The following is a 23,243-nucleotide window of genomic DNA, read 5'->3' on the forward strand; positions in this document are numbered from 1 at the left end:
TGTGTGTGAATGTTATTTTAAATGCTCGGTATAGTTGTGCTGTTGGCTATCAAAAGTTTGTAAAAATTTGTGTAAATCTACTTTAACGAATAATAAGTTCGAATGAGAAAGGCTGGGTCTCACCGCTAGGTGGATTAATTTAGGTTTTTTTTTCAAGGGGGTGGGGGGTTGTTAGTAGCTCAAGTATTTATGATAAATATTAGTAAATAATGAGTATGTGTGTCCAATCACAAATGGTGACTTCTCATCACTGTTAGAAATTTGAAATTTTAATTGGTAAGATTTGTTTGCTTTCGCAGTTAGGACTTATCATTCGTAGGGATTTAAACCTACTTGTCACAAAAGAGGTCTCATTGCACGTGTTATTTACTAGGGATGGGCGATACTGTCTGAAGTATCGATACCTGAGTACTCGAATACTTTTGCACAAAACGATACCAAGTATCGTGGTATCGGTATAGAAAGTATCGATGCCAAAATACTCGACGCTTTTGGCCGAAGTATCGATGCCGTTGGCATCGAAACTGGTATCGCGTATCCCCAATAGAAGGCATCGGTGGTATCGGTGTCGTTTCAAAGTATCGTCGGCAAAGTATCGATACCGTTACTCATCGCTAGCAACGAGTATCGATGCCAAAATACTCGATACGTTGGCTCCATGTATCGATACCGCTGGTATCGATACAAGCATCGCCCATCCCTATTATTTACATTACGTCCCGTCCCGTTTACATTCAAATCGTAATATGTTACAAATCGCATAAATCAGCTTTAAAGTTTAATTTTCCTAGCCCTTATTCCGGATCCTATATGTCTAAGGCCATTTTCAGTTCGGTTTGATCGCTCGTCGCTGACGGTTGTGGTTTGTACTTCACTCCGTTTCGTAACGCGCTTTTGTTCTCGGGCTATTGTTTGAGTGGTTATTCTCGTTGCTTTGTTAGCGCCTTCGATAGGCTTTTGTTTTTTGTGCCATTATACGACTATCGCTTTGTTCCCGGTTGTACCACGTGTGACTAAATTGTACCTTGAAACACTCGCTCCGATTCGTCTGGTCCGAAGCCAGAAGGCGGTCCGTTGAGCTCACTCCGAACCGGCCTAGTACCGTCTTCCATCATGGGTGACCCCGACCCTAGCACAGGTGGGAGCGGCTTTGCCAGTGATGGAACAGTCAATGGAACCCCAACCGGAAGAACGTTGCCCACATGGATGAACCCCAACTGCGACTACGGTGAATTGACACTGCTGCGAATGGAAGCGATCAACGGGAAACTTCCTCGCAATCCCTTTACCATCCGTACATCCATCGAGTTATGTACGGGGGACAAAATTACCGGTGCCTTTCCAGAGAGTCGAGGTGAGTTCTACACACTGAAAGTGCGGAACCCAAATCACGTAAGGAAACTGCTGTCATTGCCCGAACTAGTTGACAAAACCAGCATTCGCATCATCCACCACCCCACGCTGAATTGCAGCAAGTGCGTTGTCTCTTGTTTCGACGTGATAGATATACCCGATCAGGAGCTGCTCTCATCTTTGGCCAACCAGGGAGTCATCGGAATCCGACGCTTCACCAGAAGAGATGATAGTCGGATAGTCAATACTCCATCAATGATTTTGACAACTATGGGCGCCACTCCACCTACCTACATCGATTTTGGATATATCCGGGTAAACACGAGGCCATACTACCCGTCCCCAATGCTCTGCTACAAATGCCTGAATTTCGGACACACTCGCGTAAGATGTCAAGCTACAACGATTTGTGGTAACTGTGCTGGTGACCACTCCCAAGAGGAAAATGCGGCGTGCCCGAACGCATCCTTCTGTCGCAGATGCAACAGTCACGAACACGGACTCAACAGCAGGAGTTGCCCAACCTTCCAAAAGGAAAAGGAGATCCAAAGACTTCGAGTCGATCACGGGTTAAGTTATCCGGCCGCCAGTCGACTTTTCAACAGTCATAACAACACAAGGAAATATGCCACCGTAGTTAACGCCAGCAATGAAACCGCTTTGACTGAACTAACGCTGAAAATTAAGGAGCTGACGGAAAAATTGAACGATAGAGACGAAAGGATAAAAATCCTGGAAGAAAAGAAAAACAACAGGACAGTTGCTGCAAACGGGACCATTGAGGATTTGGTTAAACAAATAAATAACTTAAAGGAACAGGCAACGAAAAAGGATCACGAAAATAATGTTCTGAAGAAACTCGTAAACATGCTAAAATCACAGCACGACGAAGCAATTACCAAGGGAAACACAACACCTGGACAAGCCACACAACTTCTAACCAAACTGAATGAACGTAAAAACAAAAAACTTGGTACCGCAGACCAAAAAAAGTACAGGAACAGTCGAACAACCAGTCCACTCCCAAACGGAACCCCTCTCCTACAGGAAGTAACAGCAAGCACCTCAAGAGCAAGATCCCTAAGACTCACGCCGAGATAATATACAGCGACAGCTCTATGGAATCCGGAGAGGAGGCTCTTAGCGGAATCGTTGAAGAGGAGATGGATATCGGAGCAGTAGAAATTTGCTAAAAAGTAAAAGCCTCGAGCCCTACCCTTAACGTATCCAACGTCACAAATCATCTTTGCGCACTTTCCCACCAACACAAAAATCCACAACTACCCGCAACAACAATGAGGCTATAGATTATGCAACTACTGACATACACAATAGCATCTATCTGACTTCCACACGAGCGAACCGGAGTGAACGCCAAATGGCAGCATCGACGGTCGAGGTCAAGGACAGTCCTGACGATACCTCCCCGCGGATTAGTACATCCGCACAGTTAAAAACCGGAAACCTTGGAGTCTGCGAAACACAAACAAATGACCATCACAACATCGGAGAGTTTGACGAAATTAATTCATCCAACGCCGCACCCATTGAACATAGCATACTTGCCCTGCAGTGGAATATTAATGGTTTCTTCAACAATCTACCAGATCTAGAAATCCTTGCCCAACAACACCAACCTCAAGTCATCGCTCTACAGGAAATTCACAGAGCCGACCCAAGTGCGATGAACCGTACCCTTGGAGGACAATTTGACTGAATTACCAAACGTCTCACGAACATCTATCACTCTGTAGCAATGGGTATCCAAAAAGGTACCTCGTATGATATATTACACATAAACAGTGATCTCCCAGTAGTAGCAGTGAGGACCCTGTGTCCCTTTCCACTGTCAGTAGTAAGTATCTATCTACCATGTCAGAAAATTCCAGGTCTGCAAAGAAAGATGAGAAAGGCACTCCAACAGATACCGGAACCCAGGCTAGTTCTGGGTGATTTCAATAGTCACCACCCCAGCTGGGGCTGTGTTAGGGCCAACAACAGAGGATCGATTATTGCTGATACCATAGAAAATGCCAATCTTACCGTCCTTAACGATGGATCCCAAACATTCATACGAGGCACCACGAGAACCGCCATCGATCTGTCTCTGGCAAGCAGCAGTGTCGTCCATCGACTAGGTTGGAAAAAATATGATGATCCTATGGGCAGTGACCATAACCCGATACTCATCTCAACCAACGACAAGCCGGTTAGTACATCAAGAAGACCCCGCTGGCTCTACGACGACGCAGATTGGCCCTTGTACAACTGCACTGTTTCGACAAAGCTCCGGGACTCAACACCAACTAACATCGATGGGCTCACGAATTTGATTATCGAGGCAGCCAATGAGGCAATCCCAAAAACTAGCCCACGACCTGGGAGAAAAGCCCTGCCCTGGTGGTCAAAGGACATCAAAAACATTGTGAAAGAAAGGAGGAAAGCTCTCAGAGCAGCAAAGCGCTTACCAGAAGGCCACCCGAACAAAGAAAAAGCCACTGAGACGTACCGAACTGTGAGAAACAAATGCAGACAGGCTATCCGCGATGCAAAAAAAGTTTATTGGGAGAGATTCTTAGATGGTATTAATGAGTTTCAGTCTCCAGCAGAACTGTGGAAAAATGTTAAATGGCAAAAGGCGGTTTAACGGAATGGCTATAAAAGTGGATGGAGCGGCTACTAGGGATCCCGTAGTAGGAGCTGACACCCTTGCAGACTACTTTGCTGACAGCTCGGCCATTGACAACTATACCATTGATTTTATCAGGAAGAAAAACATTCAAGTGATTGGCTCTCAGAACATTGCGGTTCCAGAACATGGCCCTAATGATTTCATCAATGATCCCTTTTCAATGGCAGAGCTCGACTTTGCTCTTTCTAAGACCAAGGGAAAATCTGCTGGTGACGACGAAGTTGGATACCCTATGCTAAAGAACCTTCCAGCTGTGGGTAAGGAATGTTTGCTCCGTTTATACAACAAAGAGTGGATACAAAACACGTTTCCTCAGAATTGGCGTCATAGTTTAGTGGTACCGATAGGAAAACAAAACGGCCTGAGCTCCGAAGCTGCAGGGTATAGACCAATATCCTTAACGAGTTGTGTATCGAAGACAATGGAACGGATGGTCAACCGACGCCTCCACCACTTCCTTCGACACAACAGCTTGCTAGACAGCAGGCAACACGCTTTTCGAGCTGGGCATGGAACTGGCACGTATTTCGCTGCACTGGGCGAAATTCTGAAAAAAGCTAAGGACACCAATTCGCATGCTGAAATCGTCTCAGTTGATATCCAAAAGGCTTATAATCGCGCCTACACACCTATTGCCGTCCAGCAGCTGATAAACTGGGGGCTTTCAGGCAATATTTTGCACTTTATCAACAATTTCCTTACCGGAAAGACTTTCCAAGTCCTTGTCGGTAATACAAGATCTGCAGTTAAGTGCGAAGAGACCGGAGTCCCTCAGGGCTCAGTATTGGCTGTAACGTTGTTTCTCATCATCATGAATACAGTTTTTCTTCAGCTACCCAAAAACATATACGTTCTTACCTATGCAGACGATGTGCTTCTAATATGTTTAGGAAAGACTTTGCCTGCACTGCGCAGAAAAGCTCAAACGGCAGTACGTGCGGTCGAAAAATGGGCTTCAAGATCCGGTTTTCGACTGGCTCCGGAAAAAAGCGAATACATGCATTACTGCAGCGGCAACCACAAGGGAACTTCGAAACCGATTACGCTATACAACAGAATAATAAAGCTCCGCAGAACAATGCGAGTGTTGGGAGTAGTACTGGACAGCAAGTTATGTTTCACACCGCATTCTATTTCAACAAAACAAAGCTGCCGCACCAGATTGAATTTACTCAAAGCAATTTCTGGAAAACGAGTCAACGGGAACAGGAGGGTAAGGTTCAAAGTAGCCAAGGCCATCCTTGACTCCAAACTGACGTATGGCCTGGAATTGACTTGCAGCGCTGTTGGTAACATGGCCAACATTTTGGGACCGACGTACAACACGTCACGTAGGATTGTTTCGAATTTATTGCCCTCGACACCAACTCTGGCTGTACATGCTGAGTTAGGAACGCTCCCTTTTGAGTTACTATTGTACTCAATCATTGCGAAAAGAGCCACTAGTTATGCCGCAAAATCTTCATCTAGTGATAGAAGGGTTCACCTCCTCAGTGAGGGGGCAGAATCCTGGAAAAAGATTGCCAGCCAAGCACTCCCCAGTGTCAAGAATTCACTGGAATGGAGATCGGGGTTGGTGGTTTACTCCTCCATTTACCGACAAAACATTAACCAGCTATGACCGTAAGAATCAGAATCCAGCACTTGTACAGCAGGCAGCACGAGTTTTGATCGATGAGAAGTACAAAAACTACACAAAGCGTTTCACCGATGGATCGAAGGAGAGTGGGAAAGTCGGTTTTGGAGTCCACGAACACGGGATTGATCAATTTTACAGATTACCCGACTGCTCGTCTGTTTTTTCCGCTGAAGCAGCCGGAGTTTTTGTAGCATCCACTATGCCTGCTCAAGGCCCCATCGCTATCTTCACTGATTCTCTTAGCGTAATACAGGCATTGGAGTCACCCAACCCTCAACACCCATGGATCCAGGCAATCTTAAAGTATGCCAAACCTGACTGCGTTTTCGTATGGGTCCCGGGCCACTATGGCATTTCAGGAAATGTAAATGCAGATCACCTCGCTGCTCTTGGCAGACGAGGTATATTATACACTAAACAAGCTCCAGCTATGGATATCCGAAAAGCCATCGATAGAGGCACTCGCGAAAAATGGGAAGAAATGTGGTGCCAAAACCGCACCATGTGTTTACGTAAAATTAAAGACACCACCGAAGAGTGGCCCGATCGTGAAAACTGGAGAGAACGGGTTGTCCTTTCCCGCGTACGGACGGGACACACCAGAATAACTCATGATATGAGCGGAGAGGGTGCCTTTAGAAGATGGTGTACTATCTGTAGAACGGAACGATCCATTGAGCATATCATTTGTGTATGTCCCGAATTTTGCAGCCAAAGATCACAGAACGGTATCTCCAACAGCCTTAAGGAAGCTTTGAGTGCAGAACCAGCCGCCGAAAGTAACATACTAAATTTTTTAAAGAATTGTAATTTATACAACAGTATTTAGCATATATAATTATTTTATATTGTATTTAAATTACCTGGGGTGAACCAGCCACAGGCTGAAAACCCCATAACAAAAAGCTACTACTACTACTCTAAGGCCATGGACACACTGGCGCGGTCTGCGCTGTGAAAGCGACTCGCACTATCGCTGGTTAATGTACAGCTCTACTTAGGGCTGTACATTAACCCACGGCAAGGCGAACTGTCTTTGCAACGCAAGCCGCGCCAGTATGTCCACGCCTAAAACGTAGCAGCAGCATCAACACTTTGTTTATTCGAAGTAATTTATGATTTAAATGATTTCTTAAATAAAAATAAATAAAATAAATGGTTTCTCTGATATTCCCTGATTTTCCAGGTTTTCGACACCCTGAAGTACTCTAATTTGATTTATATTGTCCATGCGCTTTTTTGAGATCTTTGAAATGAATGAATCAACCCTGGTCAATCGGAATCTGCAAGACTGCAGTGGGTCAGTGATGATAATTATCCTTCTTTTGTACCTTTCTTGTGAGACCTAGTACCGCGGTTAAAGGTATACATCTGACGCATTTTAGCGAAGTATATCGAGTCTTTTATGATTGGTGAATAGCTTCCCTTCCCGAAACGGTATAGAAATACCCTCCCCTTGGAAAGTCTCAGGCTGGACAATTTCATCTTGGTGGGTGGTTTCTTCCAGAAGAGTGGCGCTTAATCCAATAACATATCACACATCATCGGGGACCGATTCGACCGACGGACATCATAAAGAAGTTAAAGCGTATGTTAAGAAAAAATCAACAATTGTAATTACTATAGGATCTTAGGGGTTTTATACGTATGTACTGGAAAACATTATCTGTTTTGTATAAATTTTGCTATACATCGAATATGTCAAAATCCATTTTTAAACACACATCCAAAAAAATATAGCGTGCATCATGCAACGAAAGACAGTAATTTTGAAATACATTATTGAACAATAAAAAATTTTAATTACCTTGCAATTTAACCCGTTTTCATTTAGTGGAACTGTTGATATTCCTGGTTTCTGTGGTTGTAACTGCAAATAAGCGGGAAAAGATGCATTATATATCCATCGTATCAACGTATAAATGAGTTCTAATGGTAGAAAACATGTTGTAACAATAAAAAAAATATTTGAATACATGCGTGAATCGCAAAGATGTAAATTACAGATGTAAATTACAAAAATGTTTATAAGTATGTATATTATTTTCGTGATTATTTTCATTGTATTTTTATTGTATAAAAATTATTGCAAACATATGTGAGTTATTGTTTCTCTTTTTTTGCTATAACATAGAGGACCTTTTTTTTTAAATTTATAATACAAAACTTGTTGATTGATGTTAATCGATGTGCTTGAAAGAGTTGATGGGTCCATTCTGGTTGTGCTTTCCTCTAGATAGTGTCGATGTCGCCAATGAGCAATTCTCGCTGAAACCGTTCCACTGGTGACATGAGGTCTTTTGAAAAGGATATTTTTTATGTCTAAATGATTGAAAGTAGCGAAAGAATGAGAAAACCACTTTGGTTAGTTAATATTGATGAACCCCTCGGGCACAAATCGGTTAAACGGTTTTTACAAAAATTGATCTTTAAGCAATTCTATTTTGATTTATTTCTTTATTTCTCTTAAATTTGTCATTGAACCCCCTGCAACCAACATATCTTTTTCAAGAGGAATGATAGAGCTTTCATTTGAAGTATAAAAAATTTGGACAACTTTGGGGAGGGGATTCTGTGGGATGTCCACGGTCCATACAAAATTTTGAGAAATTATGAGAAGTTGTGGGGGAGGGGAAGGGGGAGGAACAAAATCCTTAAAAATCTGTCGACGTGGAACATGGATGGCCCCTTATTTACACTACACTACAGACACACACCAGGCTCAGCATGATCTGATATTGGCCGCACGTCATGCGTTGTACTGTTTGAAGGTATAATTTGAAAAGTGACCAGAATGACAAGGTAAACTCAATGCTCCCCTAATGTTTTGGATGCATCTTAAAGCATTTTTTCTCAGCTTTCTAATGGTGATTTTAAATTCAAAATCAGTGGTTGCGAACTTGCTCAAAAACACGTTTTTCTGATGCTGGCGGCCAATTTTTTCTACTTCAAATGAAAACTCTATCATTCCTCTTGGAAACGATGTGTTGGTTGCAGGGGGCTCGATGACAAACTCAAGAGAAATAAATCAGTAAAAATGTCAAGAATCGCTCGAAAATCAATTTTTGTAAAAACCGTTTAACCGATTTGTGCCCGAGGGGTCCGTCAACATGAACTAACCAAAGTCGTTTTCTCATTTTCTCGCTACTTTCAATCATTTAGACATCAAAATATCCTTTTTAAAAGACCTCATGTCACTAGTGGGACGGTTTCAGCGAGAATTGCTCCAATATCGGTTTCTATTAGTGGTGGGCGATCCGCTCATGAACTGATCAAAAGAACTAGCTCTTTTAGGTGAGCGAGTGAGCCACCGCTCAAAATTTTCCTGCGGTGGTTCACCAGTTCACTGATTGCGGAGCTTACTGAACTGACTGAACTGGCTGCAAGAAAGAACCGAAAGAACGCAAGAGATCAGTGAGCGAAAGATTTCAATGAGAAAGCAAATCGGTGGGAGCCGATCCGCTCATACACTGATTCTAGAACCAGGTAGCTCGTTCAGTCGAACGAATGAGCTGGTCTATTGACCAACACATTAGAACGAGAAAGAAACGCTGACGACTTTATACGTTTATCGCACGGAATGTGCTGATGATGTGTAAGTGATTCATTGATGAACGGATACCAGATGGGCCATTTTTTCTGCAAAACATAGATTCTTGGGATCTGTGTGCCAATTTATGATTAACAGCCGATATGCAGTTTTTCTCAGAATGAGCAGATTTTTGCTCAGGCCAATTTTTTCCTAATCCGAAGTAGATATTTTTCTGATTTCAGGCTGATGTAATTTGGTAGCTACATATATTTTATAGAACATCTGGCATCTTTGTTTCGATGTTCCTTTTTTTCCAAATAATTTTTTCAGATAACACCGTTTGTGAGCGGACACTAAGTTCATTTTACCATCGAAAAAGAAGTGGGTAAACACTTGTTGAGTTCAAGACTCTTTTAGAAAATTAATTAGCATTTTTCAGACATGCAAGGAAGAACCTCCAGCGACATCTGGTACCATTTCACCAGAGAAAAGGGAAAGGGCGTATGTCGGTACTGCAAGGCGACAATTTCCATGTCTTCAGGCTCAACGTCGAACTTAAAGCGTCACATGAATGGAAAGCATCCGTTTGTTCCATTGAACAGGGGAGATACTAGGGCGGTGCAAACTGTGCCATCAGCGATGCTGTTACGAGTCAGGATATTGAAAACAGAAAAACAGTGCAAGAGCTTCGCATGGGCTGTCGAACAAGTTTTTCCGACAACTTCTTCCCAGCCTCCGCAATCGTCAATGACGCGTTTTGTAAATGTGATAAAACGATTGCCGGTTCAAAAAAGTAGAACGATTGATGTGCAGCTGCTTAAAATGATATGTAAAAAATATCACCCATTTTTACTAGTCGAGGATAAAGAGTTCGTAAGATTTGTGGAGCTCCTGAACCCATCGTATATCCCTCCCAGTCGCAAAACTTTGTCTAACAGTTTACTTCCTGCTGTGCATAAATAATTGTTTGAGAAAGTGAAGAGCGAGTTAATCGATAGGCAAGCAATATGCTTGACCAGCGATGGATGGACAAGTGTTACAAATACCGGTTTCTACGCATTTACTGCCCATTTCATTGACAAAAACGGAGAAATGAAGTCCTATCTCCTCGAATGCTCCGAATTTACTTCTAAGCACATGGCAGAAAACATTGCAGAATGGATTTCGAAAGTTCTCCGAAAGTTTGAAATTGAGTACAAAATTACCGCAATTGTTACAGATAACGCATCGAATATGCGGGCGACTGCCAACATTTTGAAAATTAGGCATGTTAGATGTTTCGCTCATTCGCTTAATCTGGTTGTTCAGAATGCCATAACTAATTCGGTTGCAGAAGTAGTTGAAAAATGCAAAGGCATAGTTCAGTTCTTCAAGAAAAGTAGTCATGCTTCCGCCAAATTGCGCGAAATTCAAGTGAAGCTGGGTCAAAAAGAGTTGAAGCTCAAGCAGGATGTAGTTACTCGCTGGAATTACACATTCGATATGTTGGAACGTTTGATACGTAGTAAGGAAGCAATAGTGTCTACACTAGCATTACTAGATTCGTCGCGATGCGCATTGGAAACTGATGTTTGGGAAATAATACGCCAAAGCATGGAAGTTCTTCGACTGTTCAATGATGTAACTACTGAGATTTCGTCAGAGAAAACGGAGTCACTTTCGAAAACAACATTTATGGCACGATTACTGAGTAGGCAATTACGTTACTCAGACTCTGCTTTCTCGCAAGTAAAAAAACTAATAACTGAATTGGGAGAGGGTCTAAAAGCACGGTTTGGTGAGAGAGAATCGAACGAGTTGATTTCTCAGGCTATTCTCCTTGATCCACGCTTTCGGAAACAGGGCTTTGGTGACGACCAAAAATACAGAGTAGCGTACCAAACTCTGATACAAAAAATACGGCAGCTTCCCTCAGCCTCAAACGAAGGACCACAGCTCGTGGAACCAGAACCGCAAAGCTCAACGACTCATTCAACTCTTTGGGAACAGTTCGATGAAACGGTTAGCAGACTGCAGGGAAAATCAGATCCGACATCGGCTAGCATTGTGGAGCTAGATAAATTTTTGGCTGAGCCATACTTGCATCGAACTGGTGACCCACTGGCAGTAGCGTAGCTAGGGGGGTGCGGTCCGCACCGGGCCCACCACTCAAGGGGGCCCCAAAATCTTGCGAACACCGAACCGGTCCAACTGCCCATCTAAACTTAACCTCATGTATTTGTGCTCGCCACTCTGCTCTCGTGATCAACACGGACAAAGTATACGTGATACCGATGTTTATTTTTACCATGATTCGTGATTCGACTGACGCCGAAGTTGAATGTTTTGCGATCGCAGAAAACATTCGATGCAACGTGGAAACACGCAACGAAGGAGCGTTTTTTTGCAATCCTGAAAACCAGACTTGGTAAAGCACGCGCCGCACTAGAAGCGGAACAAAAATTGAGCTCTTGCTTGTTAGGTATCACGCACTTGAGCTGGGTGCTTCGGTCGATGATTCGGCACGCGAAGAATGAAGAATACCACCACAGAGCGGATACCTATTCGTTAATGTTTTTTTCTAAAGTTACATAGAGCGCACGGTGTAGCCCCGAATCATTTTGCTTACTTTTTTGCTTCGTGGCATCTCTGTCTTCTTGTACTCTGCTTTTCTTTGCTATGTATATTTAACGTTACAGCTAGTGCAGAGGGTGAGCGCTGACGACGTATGCGGGTGAGTGGGTGACTACCAACACAATTGTGTTGTTTTTGAAATTAAATGTCATGAATTCAATGAAATGAAATTTAATGTAATGAAGCAGCAAAATAATGTTCTGTTTAATAGTTTCAATAGAACATGCCGGAAAAATTTTTTACCTGCAGCAGTTGCAATTACTTGGATTTGTTTGTTTTGTTTAAAGAAAGCATGCAGGTTGGAATTGCTTTATATTTTTAAGCCTTTAGCCAGAAAATACAGTGGAATATAATCAATACACAACAAATTAAGAAAAGCATCACACAGTAAATACACTAAGGTCGCTTTTTACGCGTTTTTTACGCGGCTTTTTTTACGCGGATTCCGGAATTTACGCTGTATTTTTTTAAGCGGATTCCGGAATTCACGCGGTTTTTTACGCGGATTCCGGAATTCACGCGGTTTTTTACGCGGTTTTTTTACGCGGCATGTATCCCTCGCGTAAAAAACGACTTTAGTGTATCTCTTCACGAATCAAAACAAAACGAAAAAGAAAAAAACGCTCAACGTGCCTACAGGTGACGAACACAAGATTAACGCACTGCTTTTTTAGCTCTTGCGCCGAGCTGGTGCTTGCTACGAATGTCACATAAGACGATACGCTCGTAGTGCTCGTGTCTATAATTTGGCGATGTCACCGAGCGGCTCGGAGCGGTGCTTTTACCAAGTCTGGAAAACGCTGTCTATCTGTGTTGCTGTGTGGCTAACGAAAACATGAAACAGAGCGAGGGAAATAATTTGCGTTCACGCGAGACTATATGCACCCGAAAACAGTTGGCTCTAAGTTAAAGTTGATCAAGTTTCTCTAAGTTAAAATTGATCAAGAACAATTTGAGGTCAACGATGAGTAACTTAAGATTAACAAGCCTTACCATTTTATCAATCAAACGTGAAATCACTGATTCCATTGATTTTGAATCTGTGGTTCCTGATTTTGCCAACCAAACGGCTCGGAAAGTGGATATCTAAATATTTAATTATTTATTTTGCGGACAACGTAATAAATATGTAGAAAAATCTAAGTTTTTTGTTTGTCTCAATTCCTTCTATGGAAGAAAAAACTGGCCAGTCATTTTCATTGGGGGCCTACATTTTTGTTACCGCACCAGGCCCACCAAACCATAGCTACGCCACTGCCCACTGGCTTGGTGGGAGACGAGAAAGCATGTGTACCCAAAACTCCACCAAATAATGCTGCGAAGATTATGTATTCCTGCAACATCGGTGCCTTGTGAAAGGATATTTTCCAAAACAGGACAGCTGGTGGCGGAAAAACGAAGCAGATTACGCAGTAAACACATCGCTGAAATGTTTTTTGTTAACGCCAATGCTATTTAATTTATTTTGCCATTACTGTATCGCTAATAATAATACTACTTTTATAATACATGTTTTGTTTGCTAAAACTAAAACAAATCAGTTTGTCTAAAAATATCCAAAATATCTTTTAATATCACAAACCTTTAAGCCCAATGTTCATGGAGCTCGACTTAATATTCTCAGAAATAATTTAACTGACTCCGGCTTCATTTTCACTTCGCTTGTAAAAAAGTTATCAACATTTCCGATACAAAATAACAGGAGGTTATATTTATCCTAAAATTATCAGGTACTTGTTTTCTTACATTAAAAGTAGATTTTACAAACGAAAGTAAACAAATATAAAGTGGACTGCACTCTAATATAAATAATAGCGTAGCGTCAACCGGTTCAAAAACAGTTTTTAAGAGAAATTTTGGTCTACACGTCGCCACTTGATTAGTTACATAGTATCTTTTGATATTTGAAACGTAGATATGTTTCGTCCATGATAATCCATCCATCTGATAAATTATAAAATTGTCTGCACTTATTACTCCGGAGTGCCGTATGACAGAGCAGTAATCTTCCGCCAGCGAAGACACTTAAGCGCATCCACTGATTGCAATTATAAGCTGAAAAGAAGGTCAAATCATAACTTCTCCGTCGTTTCAAAGCTTAGATAACACAAAATATACCTTCCATGTAAACAGGCTTAAGCAGGGCCGCTCGACGATCTTCTAATTCTTTTTGCTTTCATCTTGAATATATTTTTAACCAATATCGACGTATTAATTGAGCAACCAATTAAACCAGCTCCACGTGGACGAAAAATATTGTTTAATAACAATTAACCAACTTAACTATTAAACTCATAGTTTCAATTTTGCGAAACTATCCAACTCACTTTTGGTGTTGATAATATTTATTAATTATTCATATTTCACTTTATTTAAACCGCAGACAGACGTCCAAGCTGAGTTCCAAACTTGTGTAAAATTTTTTGTAGTAGCGATCTGTAACCAGATAGCGCTACCAGTACCGCCAGCCTCGTACACCAGCGAAAAAAAATGTATTGTAGCGATTAGGTTACCAGGCGGTGCTTTTTTTTTTAATTCTCGCTTATTTTCCGTCGGTCTAGTTCCGCCACTGTGCTAGTGGTACAAGTGATTTATAACGCAATTTACTTTGAAAATTTACACGGAAATTTTGATCAATGTTGTTCTTGCTTGGACGTCTGTCTGTGTTTAAACTGTCCAATTTGCGATTCTCTTTTGCGTAAAATAATAAAAACCCGAAACCATTTAAACTTGGATAAAACGGAAATATTTGTTCAATTTTTCAAAGCAAAACGAACCGAAGTGAAAATTTGACAGCTTTGTTGATATTGTTGTTGACTTAATGCAAAACAGAGAGAGCGTTACATGTGTGTGAGCGAGTGAATCATTCAAAAGAACTAGCTCACTTCAGTGAGCGGATCGATTCAGAGTCACTCACTCAACTGAACCATTTTGCCCACCACTAGTTTCTATGTTTCCACTGGCTCTTTTCCTAATTGCTTCATGCATGTTTAATATATTCCATGCTTTTATGATTTTTTCCGTCAGGTCCTCCGACACCTGCGGTAGTTAGTAACGAAGGATCATCCTGGAATAGGATGCAACAACGATGGCAATGATACCGCCGCCGAGCGAAAGTGATCGGTTTAAGAATCACAAAGAAAACTTAACTGGAGGCTCCGGCGCGTACTACAGTGCTTTAGGGAAGAGTACATGTGATAATTTCTTGGTGAAAATATTTAAATCGTGGTTCAAAGAGCCAGGTGACCGTGAAAAAATCGTAAGTTAGTTGGTTTCAAAAGCACTGTGTCATCGAAATCTTTTGTAATTTGGCTCATTGAGGATCGCGAGATTAAGGACACCGTGGATATACCCGATAAATACCAAGGTTCGGAGTAGCAGAAGCAGCGATCAGCAGCAGAGCAAAATGAGACAACTAAAAGTATCTGCCTCTTCTCCCTCGACTCCAAGTGTACAACAGTTAATTCAAGTCCGGATTATATTATGCCGTTCGTAACCAGGACACGGTCCTCTATGTAGGTATACTCCTTTCCTTAATAAAAATGAAAAGTGTAGAGTAAGAAATAAAAAAATTCCAGCATCACTGGCATTAATAAAAATTAAGAAAGTGAATGAACCCTAAAAAAGTTCAGCATCACTAGCATTAACAACAATTGAATAATCTTAAAAGTGACAATATGAAAAGATATTCGAATTCTAAAAACGGATAATATTTCGAAAACAGACATAAATTTTTTTTCAAGTGTTCTACCAAGTGATTTTATTAAAAAAAATAACGGGCATAAAACTTTCGAGTGTTTTTCTATGTGATTTATTTCTCTCTTTTTCATTCGTGCCTATTTTTGTCTTTTTCTAAGCAATTTATTTATCTCATTTGTGCGATTTTTCAAACAGTTTTTTTTTCACACAAAACACGTGATTTAGTACAACCTTAGTTGCTCCTCCGCGATGGATCTGAGCTAGTGAAGTTGCACAGAAAACCGCGTATATGACAACTTGGAATTAGTTTACCATCTTCAATGTACAACAATTCAGTAGTTTCCGCTTTGTGTAGATCAATAACGGCGCCGGCCACGTCCTTACGATCGCTAGGGTGAGGGAGGAGATTCTAAAGAAGGAGTTGTAGCAATCGTTGTTGCCGGAGACCGAGTTTACCTCTGCATCTCCACGACTGCGACGAAAAGGAACGCAACTCACCGTGAACAGTGATGGAATCGAACGATGTCGCACGTAAAGTTAACTTATTACGAAGGCGAACGATGAGTATCTTTTCTGTCAAACACCGCGAGCGACGAGCGCGAAAACCATCCACTGCTTGAGACTTACAAGTGTTGAAGTGTTTGTCTTCATAAAAGTAATACATTGCGTAGTCATTAGATTAATAACGATATTTATCGACCGAACGACACCTGCTCCGATTTAACACACGCTTTTATAAAAGCAATAGGTGGGCGATCTCCAGCTAAGCGGTCAAACCGAGACCGAGTATTATATTACGACTGCAACGAAAAGAAAGGTTTGTGTTATCGTGTTTTCGTGGTAATTGACGGAATCCAGCAAAGTTGCGCGCATAGCTCACACTATATGATAACGAACGATAGGTGAGTTCTTGGCCGATTCCGGGTCTTGATGAATCATTCGCTTCAGAAATGGTTTTGTCATCTATGTCAATGATGCAAATAAGCATTTTTATCAGATAACCCATTACTAAATCCATCCGAAAATTAGCAGGTTCAACATGCCTACCGGAACTCAGGAATATTTCCTACATCCGGAGACCTAGGCCACATTTGAGGTCAGAAAATGAATATTCAAAAGTTTTCCAGTTTAATGGTGTTCGAATTATTAAAATCGAATACAATTCAATTCAGGCAATGCTACAGCATTACAAATTTCATCAAAATTTTACCTATCCTACTTATTTTGAATATCCCCTGTAAGTAAACGACGTGCTTGAAATGTTAAACAAATAGCCTTGCCTGTTTATACGCAGAGTCGGTTGCGCACACATGGTCACAGTTGAGTAGGTTACAAAATAAGGAGAAGGAAAAGGTTTATTGCTGAGTGCGTTTTAGCACTAATGTTTGCGGTAAAAAAAATAGACAAAAATTGCCGATTTTTCATGGGTTTACCATTAATCGCACTGACGAAACTACTCATGCATCATCAATCATAGTAACCCATGAGTTAGCAAAAACAAATCTGACAGCTCTATCAGTCAAACTAAAGCTGTGATGGAGAAAAAAGTGAAGCTACTCCGTTCAGAAGTGTGCGCGTTTAAAGAACGGTACCCCGCCGCGTCTAAAACGGACATCGTGCGGCACTTTGTGGACGCCGGGTGTGCCCATTCCGGCATCTACAACATCTTGACATTATTGGATAACAATCAGAGCATCCAAAGAAAGCCTGGTTCCGGACGGCCAACGACCCTGAGCGACAAGAAGCTTCAAAGGATGCTGAAGAGGAAGACCAAGGGAAAAGTGGCCAAATCGCTGCGTGCACTTGGCCAGGAGGTTGGTGCATGCGGTAAAACAGTGAAAAAGTATCTGGAGAACATGGACATACATGTCAGGAAGCGGCAATCCCGTCCACTGGACTCGGAGCTGCAGGCAATGACGCAGCGAAAGCGGTTGAATAAGATGATCAAGTTGACTTCCCCGCTTTTCACATTTTGACGTAGCGTCAAAACTAAAAGTTTGATTACAATGAAATTCAATAGCAACCTAAGCGGCAAATAGACCCTTTATTTGACACTAAGATAGAGAAACTCGGTCAGACCATCTCTAAGAAAAGTGAGTGCGAAAAAAGGTGCAAATACACACGTACACACCCACACACAAACATATACACCTATACATGCAGAAAATGCTCGATTCGTTGAACTGAGTCGAGTAGTATATGACATTCGGCCATTTGGATCACTTTTCTACCTTTTAAATAGCCAGTGATCGTTAGGACAAATTCAATATGTTTATTTTCATTATACGATTTCACATTTTTATGAACAAAGAACAAAGTTACAATCCGATTACAATGACCTATGGGGCAACTAGACCTTTTATTTTACACTTTTTTTAAATAAGGGGGATGTTTTGTGATGAATAAATTATTTACTAATATTTATTCAAAATTTTCATTGTGTATTCTGCCACAAACGGTGACATATTAACACTATTACATATATTTTAAGCTTTATTCCATTAAAAGAGTGTAATTGCTTCCGCAGTTAAGTGTATATAATTGTAGGAAAATTGTAAACCTACTTGTCAAGAGAAAAAAAGGAGTTTAAAATTAAACCTCAATCTAATCTTACGCCTATCTTACTGACTATAAAGTGAGCTAATCGTTGTAATTGAGGATTGCAACGATTTTTGTCGGAACTTATTGGTAATTTGGTTTGACATATTTTCTAATGTTTCCACATTAGTAAGCCTGTGTAGTTCATTCGTGCTAAACCAGCGAGGACGCTTCAATATCATTTTCAGAAGTTTGTTCTGATTTAAATATAGTTTATTTGACACGGCACGATAATAATTTTAAGTTTAACTGAGCCAAGTACACTCTTTATTAATTCTAGATTAGCGGGAAAAGGAGGGAGGCACTTTTTTTATTTCTCGCGGCCGACTACGAGCTAGTGGGATTAAAGGTGAGAGGAGGGGAGATACAATTCTTGCTTAAAACTAATTAAGATATACGACCTATTTGTGTTTCGACTGGTGTTTTTTTAGTTTTTCAAACATAGATTTAGGCTCTTCGTGTTCGTGTCTCCAGCGTCGTATACGGGTATTCTGACAAATAGACAAAAGAATATTAAATTTTAATGTCAGTCATTTTCAAATAACAGTGTCATGTACTGAAGATTACCGATTACCAGAATGTCTCTAACGGGAACGTTCGGTTGTTTTCCTCGGGCCCGGAAGGAATCTATAAGCTTGGACCTAACACCACAGAATTCGGCACACGACCAAACAACATGCTCGATGTCATGGTAGCCATCGCCACAAACGCAGTGATTACTTTCTACAAGCCCTATACGAAAGAGGTGCGTGTTTAACGTGTAGTGATTGGACATAAGTCTGGACATCACGCGAATGAAGTCCCGACCTACATCCAACCCCTTGAACCATGCTTTCGTCGATACCTTAGGAAAAATGGAAAAATGGCCACCGTCCCAGTTCATCTGAGTTCCATGATGATTGCCAACTGTTGAGTGTTCTCTGACGCAAAATGCTATAAAATTCATCATAAACAATTGGTCTTACATAAAAATAGCCATCAATAGCACCCACCTTAGCTAAAGCGTCAGCCTTTTCATTGCCCAGAATGGAACAATGAGAAGGGACCCACGTTAAGGTAACCCAATAATTATTATCTGTTAAAGCACTTAAAAACCGCCGTATTTTCCCCAGGAAATACGGAGTGTGCTTCACAGTCTTCATCGATCGCAGAGCCTCAATGGCACTGAGACTGTCTGTGAAGATGAAGTAGAGGTCTATGGGCAGGGTTTCGATGATCCCAAGAGAGTACTGAATAGCAGCAAGTTCTGCGACGTACACGGAAGTAGGAGCATCGAGTTTGTAGGAAGCGGTAAAATTTTCGTGGTAAACACCGAAGCCAGTGGACTCATCTAGATTAGATTCGTCAGTATAAAACATTTTATCACAACTCACATGTTTAAACTTATTTGAAAAAATCTTAGGGATCTCTTGTGGACGCAATTGATCCGGGATACCAGTAATGTCTTCTTTCATGATGGTGTCGAAGAATATAGCATTGTTAGAAGTATCTAAAGGTGCGACATTGAAGGGAACGTATGAAGAAGGGTTAATATCTTGAGCCATGTAGTCAAAATATAAAGTCATAAATCTGGTTGGGGATTGAAGGTCGACCAGCCTCTCGAAATTTTCAATTACTAATGTGTTCATGACCGTACATCGAATTAGTAACCGGTAAGAGAGATTCCAAAAACGATGTTTCAACGGAAGAATACCCGCTAGCACTTCAAGACTCATCGTATGGGTCGACTGCATGCAACCCAAGGCAATACGCAAACAACGATATTGTATTCTTGCTAGTTTCAAAATATGCGTGTTCGCAGCGGAGCGAAAGCAGAAACAACCGTATTCAAGAACTGACAGTATTGTTGTTTGGTATAACCTTAGAAGGTCTCCTGGATGAGCACCCCACCAGGTTCCGGTAATCGTACGAAGAAAATTAATCCTCTGTTGGCAATTTCGTGTCAGATACCTAATATGACAAGCCCAGGTGCATTTAGAGTCGAACCAGACCCCGAGATATTTAGCGACTAAAACCTGAGAGATCGTTTTACCCGTTGGTATGAGCTGCAACTGAGCTGGGTTATGCTTCCTAGAAAAAACGACCAACTCAGTTTTCTCCGGAGAGAATTCGATACCCAGCTTAAGAGCCCATTCAGACAAATTGTCTAAGGTATCTTGCAATGGTCCTTGCAGATTGCTAGCCTCGCTACCAGTAATGGACACAACGCTATCGTCTGCAAGTTGCCTTAGCGTGCATGAATTTGCAAGATATTCATCGATGTCATTGACGTAAAAATTATATAAGAGAGGACTTAAACATGAGCCCTGGGGAAGGCCCATGTAACTAATTCGGCAAGTTGTCGAACCGCCGTGTGAGAAATACATATGCAATTGAGCAAAAAGTTATTCAAATTTGGTGAAAGTCCCTGCGAATGAAGTTTCGCGCTTAAAACTTCTACAGAGACAGAGTCAAAAGCCCCCTTAATATCCAAGAACGCAGAAGCCATTTGCTCTTTTCGAGCAAATGTGAGTTGAATTTCAGTAGAAAGCAACGCTTGGCAATCGGTCGTTCCTTTGCCCCAGCGAAAGCCAAATTGAGTATCAAGAGAGCAAGAGAGCATCGCAATCGGCCTATATGAATTGTGATCAGAGGCAGGTTTCCCGGGTTTCCGAATAGCAATAAATTTTACCTCCCTCCAGTCATGCGGAACAATATTTAGCTCAAGAAACTTGTTGAACAAATTCAACAAGCGTCTTTTTGCAGAGTCGGGTAGATTCTTCAACAGTTAGTTACTAAAAACGCGTCGCGAAAGGTTTTCTGTTCCGGTACATAGTCCGGACAGATTTTTTTGGCCAAATCGAGTATCCAGCGATCTGAAAACTCCTCACTCTCATTCGAAACGTCACGGTTCCGCATGCGCCTGGCGGTATCTCAAAGAGTGCTCATCGCTGTTTCCCTCGACAACGCGTTTACAAACCGCCGCCAGTACCCGCGTTTTTTCGCCTTTACTAAGCTCTCCATCTGCCTGCCCAATGCCTCGTACTTTCGAAGTAGGTTGACAGTGCCGTACTTCCGGTAGTCCCTATACGCCGTGGACCTTCGCGCGTACAGCTCAGAGCACTCTTTGTTCCACCATTTGTTGGGAGGGCGCTGTCTAATCGTTACCCCGGGTATCAGTTTCGTCTGAGCTTGAGTCGCGGCGTCGATTATCAAGCCAGCTAAGAACGCGTGTTCTTCCTCCGGAGGAAGTTCCTCGTGAGTCTCGATAGATTCCGCTATAATAGACTCATAACGCTTCCAATCAATATTACGTGTAAGGTCGTAGGAAATATTGATTGGGTTCGGGGGAGTTGAACCATTAGCAATTGATATAACGATTGGAAGATGATCACTACCGTGGGGATCGTTGATTACTTTCCACTGGCAATCTAACGCTAGTGATGTCGAGCAGAGGGATAGGTCAAGCACGCTTTCACGTGCTGGAGGATTAGGTACACGTGTCGCTTCCCCAGTATTCAAAAGTGTCATATTGAAGTCGTCGATCAAGTTACAGATTGAAGAAGATCGGTTGTCGTCGTACAGCGACTCCCATAGCGAACAGTGAGAGTTAAAATCTCCAAAAATCAAAAAAGGTGCGAAAAGCAATTCTGCTATATCAAGGAGTTGCTTCTGTTCAATCCGCGCGGATGGGGGAATATATAACGAAACAAGGCAAAGGTCTTTTCCATTCATATTCGTTTGAATGGCAACAACTTCAATATTCGAGATCGAGGGGAGGTCGATTCTGAAAAAAGAATAGCACTTTTTGATCCCTAAAAGTACCCCTGTGAGTCTCGATCTCGACGAATGATGTTGAAATCGTGGAAATTAAGTTGGTCATTTGAATTGAGAAAAGTTTCACAGAGCGCGAACGCATCACAATTGTATGTGTTTATCAAATGTGAAAATAAATCGAATTTGGGGATGATACTTCTGCAGTTCCATTGTAACACAGTGACAAAATTCCTAACCTCTATCGACGTATTAGTCATCGAAAGATACGATAGCTGAAATGAGGGGCCAAGTTGCTGTGAGTTGCTTCAAAAAGGTTTTCACTGTAGGGAGATGGACAAGAAGAATGTTTTGAAGGGGATCTGGTATGTTGAATGTTTTGAATATCCAGTCCACAATATCAGAGAATTTTATGAACCCTGTTTCTTTTATGTCTTCTGATCGAGAAATGGGTGCACGAGGGGTTTTTGGTGCCCCAGGAAGCGGTGGGTACTCCTGGTTTGATTTGAAATTAAAACCGGGGGGTACTTGCTTCGGTTTTTCTTCACCGCTTCCTTTTTATGTTGTCTTATTGGTCATTCCGCTAGGGGTTATCTTACGACCTTTGCGAGAAATATTAGGAGAGTTGAGCATTCTCCTCTTCCTAGATCCCTCTGGCAAGGCATAAGAACACCCTTCGACGGGATCGTCAGATGTACCCTCATCGGTTGGCAAAAAGGAAAAGATGTTTCCTGTCGAGGGTGGCTCAGCCCTCTTAAGCATTTCTGCAAAAGAGCGCTTTGATCGTTCCTTAAGGGAACGCTTAATTTTTTCCTCGCGCTGTTTGTACGCGGGACACGCCGAAAGGTCATGCCGAGTTCCCTCGCAGTAAAGACACTTTTCAGTATCCTCACTGCAAGCGGTCTCGGCATGATTGCCTCCGCACTTGCTGCAGCGTGCCTTGTTGCAGCAGTAGGTGGCTGTATGACCTAACTGCTTGCAGTTTTGGCAATGCATGACCCGCGGTACGAACAGGCGTACAGGCAGACGAACCCTGTCCAAAGAGATGTAGTTCGGCAGTGCGGATCCGGCGAATGTTACACGGAAGGAATCCGAAGGGAGGAATTTCTTCTTCCCTTCTTCGATGGATACTGAATGCAATTGCTTGACATCCAGTATCTTTACATCTTGAATCAGGGGGTTCTTGAAGCAGCCAACCCCGTGACGCAAAATGTCATCGACCGTGAGGCTTCCTTCGGTAACCACACCGTCGATCTCCACGTCCTTGGCAGGGATGTACACGCGGTACTCCCTTGTAAAGAGCTCGTAGCTAGCAATTTCGTTTTCTTGCTTCAAGCTACTCACGACAACTCGCAGTTTGTTCG

At 41.9% G+C, this 23,243-nt stretch overlaps 1 protein-coding gene across 5 annotated transcripts in view; it reads right to left on the reverse strand.

The window, feature by feature from the left end:
* Window positions 1-23,243, reverse strand: part of LOC129732463 (liprin-alpha-1) — a 1,274,109-nt gene that overhangs the window by 782,377 nt on the left and 468,489 nt on the right. For all 5 annotated transcript variants that reach the window (XM_055693366.1, XM_055693364.1, XM_055693363.1 and 2 more), the window contains one exon: window positions 7,492-7,554. In XM_055693366.1, the coding sequence (XP_055549341.1) occupies window positions 7,492-7,554 (63 nt within the window). The remainder of the gene's footprint in view (window positions 1-7,491; window positions 7,555-23,243) is intronic.

The sequence above is a fragment of the Wyeomyia smithii genome, chromosome 3 (genome assembly GCF_029784165.1).
Source record: "Wyeomyia smithii strain HCP4-BCI-WySm-NY-G18 chromosome 3, ASM2978416v1, whole genome shotgun sequence".
Lineage (NCBI taxonomy): Eukaryota > Metazoa > Arthropoda > Insecta > Diptera > Culicidae > Wyeomyia > Wyeomyia smithii.